At 36.6% G+C, this 11683-nt stretch overlaps 1 protein-coding gene across 1 annotated transcript; it reads right to left on the bottom strand.

Moving 5' to 3' along the window:
- Window positions 1-855: 855 nt before the first annotated feature.
- LOC119190444 lies at window positions 856-1572 on the bottom strand. Its single transcript, XM_037442406.1, has one exon. The coding sequence runs from the start codon at window positions 1570-1572 to the stop codon at window positions 856-858; it is 717 nt and encodes a 238-aa protein (XP_037298303.1).
- Between the last annotated feature and the right edge of the window lie 10111 nt (window positions 1573-11683).

Here is an 11683-nt window from a genome sequence, read left to right as displayed (position 1 = left end):
CATTTTGGTTGAAGTTTTTGGTGGTAAAATGAGATGTAAACCCGGGAATATGCCCAATTACAGATGTGTCAGTTAATCTGCATTCAGTGAGAATAATGACATCTATATCAGTTTTTAGTCGTTGTAACAAGATAATAAACGCGTTGAAGTTCTTACTAATACTTCTTATATTGAAGGTGAGAAGTCTGAACCCATTGTCTAGGACAGATTTGCAATATTCAGGGGGTCTAGAAAGACACCTTATATTTAGGTCAGAGTCGATATTGTTTCCAAGGCTAATTGTGTTCATAGTTGGAGGCAGTGGTCATATAGCGTAGATTAAGATTCCGTGTTTTTGGGTTTAAGTAAAGCATCGTATTTTGGTAAGGGGTTCCGTCAAAATAATGGGAATAACAAAGTAAAGTGAGGTGCGTTTGTTGTGAAATTTGTGGAGGTGTAAATTTTTGCTGCGACTGGCGATCCATTGTAAAACTGATAACTTCATGTGGTGTATAATTCCGGTTGTTTAGATATAACAAATAGCACGAAAACAAAAAATATACAGTAGCGGTAACAAAAACTATTAAAATATAACTTGAATAACATAATATAACTATAAATGTAATATAATGCAGGATAAACATTATACGGTGGAAAATAACAAATCTAAGACTCGAAAAATATTGGCAAAAGCGTAATAATAATATATCAACGAACTTGCACAGATAGAAATGTTGTGTTATAAACCAGTCTGATATAGATACAAGTTTTTTTACAAGAATACATAGGTATAGACACATAACATCATAAGTAGGCGAAGTAATAACAAAGGCTAAGAAAGTACGGAAACGACGCCGGTGGAATATGATCATGCTGTTAGGAGCGCTGCGGGGAACAGGGTATGCCACGGCCATCACAATCTCCCCTGAGCTTGTTAAGCACCGCTTCTGAGGTGATACGAACTACAGTGCTAGTCTCAGACCTTCTCATGAAGATGTTCCCATTTGATGTCCAAACATATTTAAACTTGAGCTCCTTACCGGTGGTACGTGCCTTGCTGAATAGAATTCTATTTTCCTTCGTGAGATGTTCATTTATAAAGACTTGTCGTGGGTTTCCTGGTACTTCAATTTTTTCGGTGGTGACGCCTCGGCGGACGCGCGCGGCGCGCAGTAGTTGGTCCCGGGGCGCGCGCCGTGTCAGGGTCACCACCACAGGGCGCGGGGTTCGCATTGAATTCTCAACGTTATCGGTAGTGTCACGTTTACCGACCCGTCTTACGTCGTCAATGTCATGAGGTCCCAGTTCCACTCCAAGTTTTGTTGATAGTATGGACATAGTGTGTATAAGATTTTCTTGTTTATGTTCGGTGATTCCTGTGATTTCGATGTCCCGCAAGAATTGACGCTGCTGCTGTGATGAAAGTTCAAGACGCAGCTCGGCGACTTCGAGTCGGAGGTCATTGGCTTCCTTTTTGAAGTGCTCGAGTTCTTTTACTTGGTTTTTAAGGTCATTGATTTCTTTACGAAAATCATGGATGTCCTCAGATGTAGAATTTAAGGAACGTGTAAACTCGAACATTTCATTTTTCATTTCCTTAAAAGCTGTTTGCATTTCCTTTAGTATTTTGTTACAAGATATGAACGTTGCATCGTCGGAAGGCCTGTCAGTATGAGAGGGATGGACAGTTTCCTCTGTAGAGGAAATTGCACCACGGGCTGGGGTTGAGTCTGAGATGGGACGTCGCTTGGTTGCTTTACAGGTCGGGCAGAGCTGGATATTTCCCGAGCTGCGGGCATGGCGAAGTTCTTCTCTGGAGAGATTGAGGCATTTAATATGGTATTTCGTTGAGCAATTGGCACAGGAGACGATTGCATCCTTTGCATCGGCTTTGGAATTGTTACAGACTCCACACAGCATTTTAGGTATTAGTTGTTTTCGTCGATGACAGGTAGTGTTAGTAAGTTAACTTAAAAAAAAAACAAGACAAAGAGGCTTTTTCTACAGCTGGCTACTGGATAACGCTTGAATGCCGTATGTCTAAGGCACCTAACAGTGCTTCAGCTCGCGTCTACTAGATAGCGCTAGCGTTCTGTGCGACGTCGTGGCGCGTAGGGGTGCTTCTGCAATTAGCTACTAGATGTCGCTAATGTACCACACGATATTGGCGCGTAAAAGTGCTACTGCTATTAGCTACTAGATGGCGCTAATATACCGTGAGCCGTTGGCGCGTGGAATTTCAAAAAAAGTTTGGTAACGATCTTGACTTAATGTATTCCAAGATAAAAACCCTCTAATACACTTGACACTCAGTGATTGCACACACATTAACTAAGCACTTAGTACGTTCACCATCAAACAATTGTCACTTATCAATAAATAGTCACTTGTAGTTATGAAGAAAGTAAACTGTTACTGAGGAGGCACGGTCTAGTTGAAGTGATATTATTAAGTTATCAACGCATAAAACCGTGGGATAACATTTGTAGTAGTGAATTACGTGATAACACACTGAAGTTATTATTTATAGACTAATAATAATTGCGTTGAGTAATTTTAAAAACAGAAATAAACACGGAGCTGAACCGCTCTTGCACGCCACGGGATTGTTGATTGTTGATTGATTTAAATATTTTCCGTTGATGTTAATTCCGACTTCGTTCCAATTAAGCTTAGCGAATATAGATTCTAACACTGCTATAAATATGATAGGTGATAGGGGATCCCCTTGTCGAACGCCTCGTTTTATTTGTATGGGTGGACCAACAGTGACTCTTCAGTGTATCTTAAAATAATAAAAGGTCGAAAATCAGGTGGCTCAGGGTGACAATACATTGCAATGCTATATAATGTTTGTAATTCAAAGTTTTGAATGATGTTGCTTTTCGTTTACAACCAAAAAGCTTACCATCCAGCAAGCTACATGATTTCATAGTTGACAAGTAAATAAAAAAAACGAAATACTTTCAGTTTGTCTGAGTTTAATACGCAAATTCTATCGAATTAATTGAATACGGATTGATTTTTTAATCATTCAAGATTTATTCGTATCATAAACTACAATACGAAGTAATTAAAAGTGACAACTGTGTGTATAAAGATGTCACTTTCCCTCACTTTTATATTCAGTCAGGTTAATTCATTTGATGGATTAATTTTACCTGATGACTGAGAAAGCCCTTAAACAATTACCAACCTTCATCCCTATTCAAATATTTCCGCAAAAAGATTATAAAAACCCCGAATTCAAATACAAGTATAACCGAAAAGTGTGTCAGCCTGCATTGAGACCGCCACGTCAATAACAAGGCTCAGGTGTGCTTTGGAATTAGGCGGGTGAGCGAAATGCTTCCGCACGGAAATATGACGGTACCTTGATTTACCGCCAATGCTGCGCAGAAACCGTTAAACTAAATACATGAAAACGTTCGTACATAATTATTTAGGTCAATTTTAGAAAGTGTTTGAATTCTTGCTTTTAATTATTGGAAGAGCATAATTTTTGTCATCTACGAAAGGATTAATGTTTTATGGTTTAACGTGGTTCAGTACCCCCGTGACCATGAAGGCTGCAAAGTCTTCGAAACGTTGGAAAAAAAAAATGTAAAAAACCGCGATAAAATCCGAAAAATAGTTTAATTTTAAATTATATTTGACAGTTATACAGCTAATGTAGATAATATTCATTTTATTACCATTTATTTAAGAGCATAGATTAAGGGTTGATTTTTGTTTTAATTACATCTCTTTATTTGTTTACATGACGAGTAATATTTACTCAAGTTGTGAAAAACAGGTAGTAAATAAAATAGAAATCAATTAAAAATGCATTTTTACTGTTATTTCTGTACAAAATATCACTCTTTCCTGTTGTAGAACGCCGGTGAACTATGGCAAAACAGGCAGGTTGCAATTTATTCATTTCCTAGTTTATGAACAATGGAACTTAGTTTTCAGACTATTTAATGAGAGCACATTCGTAGTTTGCAGATAAAATGTTTGAATTTGAGCTCAACCATCGAGTAACGATGTGCGGTGGTTTTAAAATTCAACATTTTAAGCTAAGTTATATTGTAAGCAATTTGTACTTGGCGAGATTGTTATAAAATTACGCCGGTACGCTAGAAAGGTTAGATAGCTTGAACTGTTATGGAAGGTTTTGGGAAGATACAAATATTTTATATGCACTGTATACATGTTGTTAACTCCCGCCATAGTGTTATCAGCGGCGATAGCCTAATTGGGTGTGGAACGGACTGCCAAGACGAATGTCCGCAGGTTCAAATCCCAAAGGCACACAACTCTGACTTTTCTAAAAGCACGTGTATATTCTTTGGGAATTATCGTTCGCCTTAACGGTGAAGGAAAACATCGTGAGGAAACTTGCACATCTGAGTTCTCTATGGGAATTTCGAAGGTGTGTGAAGTCTACCAATACGCACTAGGCCAGCATGGTGGACTAAGGCCTAATCCCTCTCAGTAGTAGAGGAGGCCCGTGCCCAGCCGTGGGACAGCATATAATACCGGGTTGATATTGTTATTGTAACGTGTATAACTGTAGAGTAATAGATATGGTGACGTACTTATAATACGTCTTTACCGCTAAAAGGTGAGGCCGAGTTGCAATTAAAACGCCCACATTTCGCTGAGCTTATTTCATAATTCTTTTTTGTATACCGTTTTTTTCTTAAATAAATAAAAATAATGCTAAAGAACGGGACCCTATCGCCAAATAGGGTTTGTACCCTATTTGGCGATAGGCCCTATCAGTGAGTTTTTTTTAAATCAAAAAACAAAATCTATATTTCCTTTGCTAATAACTCTGTGATAAAATAGATTGTAAAATATTTCTCGCAATACACGAACGTTACTCAATTTTTAAATTTTTAACGTTACGTAAACTTTTTTCTTTTGTCTAAATACATACATTCCATATAGAGGGTCGTTTTGGCATTGTGTTACTAATGACATATTTTTCTTCTTAAAAATAACACTTTACAATAAGCTACTCGCATCATAGATGTAAAACATAACACTGTGTGTTCGAACACAATAAATATCAATTAAATGTAATTTTATCTCTACACGACATAATGCTACTACTTCTTATTCTAGGAGAATTCGTCAAAGCCACAACATCACACTTTAACTTAGAAATAAACTGGCGCAACACGCCACATTCCAATCAAATTACAAATCGATAAAAAACATCAGAAAAGGAAATATTGAATATTGATTTTTGACACAATGTTAGTAGAGAGAAAGACCAGTACAGGATTTCATTTATTAACGCAATGTCAAAATGACCGTGTATTAATGGACAGAACGAATATATTAACATTAACAAACAAGGCAGTCGACACACAAAATGTAAAACATTTAGTTATTCACATTTATATTGAGATATACCCTATTATAAGTTAAGGAATATGAAAATATCAATAAGTAGGCAAGATCTAATGGCAACGAGGTTCAATAAGGTATAAATAATGTTATTCCACGTCGCTGCACAATGTTAAAGGTCAGCCGACTGATATAGACGTGACCTTTTACTTACAAGTAATTTAAGATTCCAGGAACCATCCTAAATTAAAGAGTTACTTTCCCTATGAAATTATTGATGGAAAATACTTTTATGGTATAAATATTTGTACGTATTCACATGATCGAGTTCGTAGAGTGAATTTTCCGGTCATTACGATATAAAATATCGAATAAAGATAACTATAGCTCTTCGCACGTTAGACATTATGATGCAAATATTAACTATTTAGTATTCTTTTCTATTCTTAGGCATGCAGAAGGTTCTTTAAGTTTCTCTAAACATTTTTGTACCTATAATCATAACTATTTAAATTCCAGTAACCTATACAATATACATACAATAAAGTAGTAGAATACGGTGTATCTGTACTTAGAAAGTAAAAAAAAAGGAAGGGGATGATTAAATAACAGTAATATGACACAATTGAGCGATATTAAGAATTATTTTCTGTCTATTTTTCAGCTTTTAAACCATATCTATGAAACTACTGAACGGATATTCATGCAGTTCTCACAGTTGGAACAAAATCTTGTCATTATTTCATTGAAATACAATATCAAAGAAATTAATTTACGCGTAGGCTGTTGCTGCACAGACTAACAGAGAGAGAGCAAAAATAGAGCATTGTTAAAGTATTTTTTCGCATTTTTCCGGTCCCTTAAAAGTTTCATCCGGGCTTACCACACTCATTCCGGCATACGAAGTCGCAGGTACAGCTAGTGTCATAATATATATAACTATACGTCTTTAAAACGTGAACTAATTACGGCAACAAATAAATATATCTTATCTTGAATTAAATGCCAGGAAACGTCTGCTGAGTGGAGGCTTAAGCGCATACAATCTCCGGATATTTTACGATTGAAAACCTATATTCCCTGCCACAACTAATGATTCAGTTACGGCACACCATAGGTTAGAAATAAAATGCATGACTAAACCTCTGTAATCGTTGTAGTCTTGTTTACCTCTAAAAGTAGTGATGATAGTTTTATGGGTAAACTAAGCGATGCTCGCGTTGTGCTAAGATCAAAAGTAAGTACATATTCAATTAACAATATGGTCTATCTAAGTCCATTCCGGTGCCTACACCTTTACCCCCTTATTCATAGACGTTTTTTATCTAAGGACGGAGCAAAGCTGTGATAACAAGTCTGTTTTTCAGTGCTGACGGCATGGCAGCCTCCGCAGTGCGTAGACATAGGGACGTTGTGATTGTCTAATATTGTTGTATCTCAATATAGCCAATCACAACGGCCCTATGTCTATTTCTCAGTGCCGTTGGGCACCAAGAAACAGACTTGTTACCACAGCATTACTCCGTCCTTAGATAAAAAACGTCTGTGAATAAGGAGGTTAGACTTTTACATTTATATTATGGTAGAATAATAATAAATAGTCACACAGATGTGAATTCGTTGCCGATAAATGCTACGCTACTATAAAACTAACTATCGTAGAATCCATTATTTTTCGACATTAAGTTGAAAGCGTGTGCGCTACGCCTTAAACACAAATTTACAACAAAAAACTTTCTCGACATTAAGTTGACAGCGTCTGCGCTACGCCTAAAACACAAGATTTACAACGAAAAACTACAAGACAACTGTAAATGTTATTCCATAGCTGATAATACAATTCACAATTTTCTTTGTGAAATTTTATGCATTATAAATCATATTTTATTACCAAAGTCGACTATTGCCAACGCAAAAATGCTGCTAAATGGCCTCAAGGGTTTTTATTTCTGTCATAAATCATATTAATTGTTTTCGTACAGCGGACGAAGCGAAAGGGTTTCAGTTTGACTCCACTGAATGCCGGTTTAATATCACACCTAAAATTTGTTTACGAACAGTCGATTAGCAAAATTTAATTACAATTGTATATTTACGAAGTGATACGTAAACAGTTTAATTGGAGTTTTATTATACACTTCATGTTGATTATTTTACAGTTGTTGATATTATAAGGCACGTTCCAGGATCTAATACTCAACATCAAACTGACAATTATCTTTATTCCAATAGTTTTTCACAAGGTCTTTTGAATCGTCATATTGCTTATTGACTAAATGCAAACATGAATAATTTCCTTTATGATGTTCTATACTTATAAAGAAGGGTAAGAAATCTGACTGGCCTTGGTGTATGGGAATGGGAAATAAAACTTCTAGTAGTCGATTCTTAGCTCCCGGTTATGATGTGGCAGAAACTCCTGTCCATAATATCAAGCTTCTGAGCTACCAAATTGAGCTGTGTATTGTTACTTTTTCAATAGTTTTCTGTTCTGTTACTTTTAATGGTTATTTTAGGTCTATGTCAAACATACATAGCATAGCATCAAGCCTTTTCCCTTCTCAGGGTAGGCATAGGTGTAACATGCACATAATTTACCATCTTTGTTGAATCCCAAGAAATAGGGGGCGAGCCTATTGCCGTTCACAGTTCCAGGCTTTGGGCTGATATTGAGCAGAAAATCCCAAAACCACATTGCCCGCTCCGGGATTCAAACCCGAGATATAGTCGATAATCGTACCACGTTGGCAATACAACTACGTCACCGAAGCAGTATATTTCTTACTAACACAAAAAAGCAAAGAATCAAAAGCTTTTAAAAAAATATTGTCTCCAAAAATCACTTATAACCAAAATAAATACTTTCTCATTACCTATATACTAGATAACTTTGGGATCGGTGACTAATAAAAATTGCTAGCTAAGCGAGATGAATACAGGAACAAAAATAAGAAAAAAAATAATAATTAGGCACCAACTACAAAATTGGAAATGAGAATACAGATAGGCAATGTTACATATTTTTCGTGTTTACTGTTTCCTTGTTTGTAAAGCCATTTTTTTAACTCACTATTTATTCAGTTGAACGTGAAAGGAAGACGAGGCGTAAAGCAAAACGCTCAAATCTTCTTAACTAGTCAGCGTTGCGTCAAATCCCGACAGATTTTATGCGAGGTCTCTGGAGAGTAACAAATAAAATTGAAACCCTTTGTGATGCAAGGAAATATCCTTTGAATATTGATATTCGCTCGGGAAATATCCTTTCGTGTATGATTTATGTTGCGTAATTACTTGTGGTGTTTCATATTTTGTATTCTTAACATAGTTTATAGCATAGACCTTGTATTTATGAAGGAGCCCGTTATGGATAGTCCAGTCTTCACATAAGAGGTTGGACATAAGCTTGGCCATAAGTTACATCTCTGTTTGTACCTCTTTGGAGTTTGTAATTACTTTTTTAATATATATTATTGAAAGGTTTTCAGCCTCATCATTATTTAATTTAGGTTACCACGTCACAGTTTTACATAACTCAATCAGAAACGATTATTCCAAGACGATTTCTTTGATAGAAGAATTTGCTAACTTTATGTAATTACGCATCATACGAACAATGGGTAAATGATCTGGATTTAATTGTTTAATTGATACGCGAGGCACTATCACGTGATGGTCTAACGATTTTATAGCGTGTACACACCTTCGAACTCTCTTGCAAGCACGATCAATCATAAAAATGTAGGTATAACTGGTAAAAGAATACGAACACAGTTGGACGTAGTTTTCTGAGCTGTCTTATCATCAATAGCCATTGGAATATCCTATTGTCGTAGGTACAACGCTTTTGAGATATTTTTCCTGTAGCATTTCATTGCTTACGCTTCAGCGTATTTTGATTTTCTGTATCGTATAAATTTACTTAGTATAACCAAAAAATATAAAAATATGATTTATAATATTTGAGATACTTATTGTATTTGGTGTAATTTTCTGGTATAATTATGTTTAAGTAGGGCAAAATTATCGGATCCTTGAAGAATTATTCGAATACCGGTATATATTTCATATGTCTGGAACTGAATTGCCGAAAATTATGCCGGCTAATCTTATTAGATGCCTTTCTTCTTCTCAGTCGTAACACCTTGACAGAGTGGTCGTGGTCGTCATTTAGTGTTTTCCTGAGCAGATGCAATGCGCCTTACGATTTTTCGCCATATCTCTCTGTTAGAGGATATTCTGGTGCACTCATTTACGGGACAGTCCACGGCAGATTTAACTTGATCGGTCCAGCGCCTAGGTGTCCTTCCTCGCGGTCGAGTGCCTTCAACCTTGCCCTGGACAACAACACGTTCCACAGACTGGTCACCTCTCCTAGAAATGTCCGAAGAAAGCGAGTATGCGGGACTGTGCTAAGGCGGATAGACGCTGCTTGATGCCGAGTTCTTGAAGTATCGAGGCGTTCGTTCGAAATTCAGTCCACGACACCATAAGCATTTCTTCTCCAGCACCACGTTTCCAAAGCATCTATCTTCTCCTTTTCAGTCTCTCGTAGAGTCCACGTTTCTGCAGCGTAAAGGAATATGGGTAAAATTAGAGTTCGTACGAGCCTGATCTTTGTGGCTTTAGTGATGTTTCTGTTTTGGCATATTCTCTTCATTTTGTCCATTGCAGTCCTAGTAATTCCCATACGCCTTTTAATTTCGTCCACGCATCCACCATTGTTTGTGATCAAAGAGCCAAGATATATGTAAGATTGTTCTACTTTGCAGTTCGCAATCTCAGTAACTTCTGGCGAATTATTAGTTGCTCGGTTTATAATCATTATCTTGGTCTAGCTGCGGTTTATGCGTAATCCGATCTCAAGGGTAACTTACTCCATTTTAGAAAGCAGCTCTTCCATATGGTGCGTCTGCATAGCGCAAATTCGCTACTTTGTAACCACCAACTGTAACCCCATCTTTCCAATTCTCCAGAGTGATACGCATTATAATTTCAGTGTAAACGTTGAATAAGAGCGGCGACATTATACACACTTGGCGGACTCCAGCACTGGGATGAAAATTCTTGGATAAGATGTTATCTGTCCTTACTGATGCAGTTCCTTCTTCGTACAGGCGCTTTAGAAGGTGCACGAAATTTTTCGGCGTGCCCATGTCCAGTAGCATTTTCCATAAAATCGGCCATTTCACTGAGTAAAATGCTTTTGAGAAATCTGCAAAGCAGATATATGTTGGCTTGTTGAATTCCCGAGCCTTCTCAATGATTAGGCGAACAATAAGAATCTGTTCTCGGGTGCCCTTCCCCTTCACAAATCTGGCTTATTCTGGTGCAATTTCTTTGAACAAATATGCTTTCAGCCATTCATTCAGAATATGTAACAAAATTTTGCTAGCGTGTGATATTAGAGCAATGAGGCGGTAGTTGCTACATATCTTCGTGGAACTTTTTTTATGTAGGGGAGTAAAAACCGTGTGCGTCCACTCTGTGGGCCATATGCCTGTGCTCCAAACTTTATTGCAAATGGCATGAAAAACGTGGTCACCACGTCTGTCCAAAGCCTTTATAGTTTCGATCGGGATATATTTGCCCGTGGCTTCTCTTGTTATTAAATTCTATAATAAAATTCCTCTTGAAATAACCAATCTGCCCGGCTACAAATTTAAGTATCATATTAAGCGCGAGTTAATGTCAAAGGGGTATTATAATGTAAAGGATTACCTCGATGATCAGACGGTTTGGAAAAACAGTCCTGCACACCCTGTCCAACCCTATGTTAACGCCAATATTAGAAATTAACCACATAAACGTCTCATGTGTACCTTTCTACAATTTTGACATTATACTGGGTAACAGTTTTAAATGTCCGTGACATATTTTATTTTATATTGACTCATTGAATTATCAATGTATAATAGACGACCGACCGATCATTTTGTTGCATCAGCCTTAAAATTTATAATCCAAATTATATTGACCGAGATCTATGACAAAATATGAAATGAAAATATTATGTTTGTAAATGTAGGCGTATGCACGCTGTACACCATTTCATAGTTTTTATAATTTTTTTAGTATTATTGTTTTTTTTTCGTTAAATTTTAGTTATTGCTAAATATTTTATGTGGATTTTCTCCGCACTTTTACGGCGATGTGCGTGTATTAGCTTATATAATTAATCAGACTTTGTATAGAAAAGACTTATTAAAAAAATATATATATTTAATAACAATATTATAAAAGAATGGACAATTGATGACAAAAATAAAGCCCGGAGTTTCTTTCTGCCTTTCTTCTTCGGGTAGTCATCGCTTAGGTAGTTAGTGAAAGGCTGGTAGGTTAGCTAGGTTAGGGCTTTTATTGT

The sequence above is a fragment of the Manduca sexta genome, chromosome 24 (genome assembly GCF_014839805.1).
Source record: "Manduca sexta isolate Smith_Timp_Sample1 chromosome 24, JHU_Msex_v1.0, whole genome shotgun sequence".
NCBI lineage: Eukaryota > Metazoa > Arthropoda > Insecta > Lepidoptera > Sphingidae > Manduca > Manduca sexta.
This window is presented reverse-complemented; position numbering and strand designations above follow the sequence as displayed.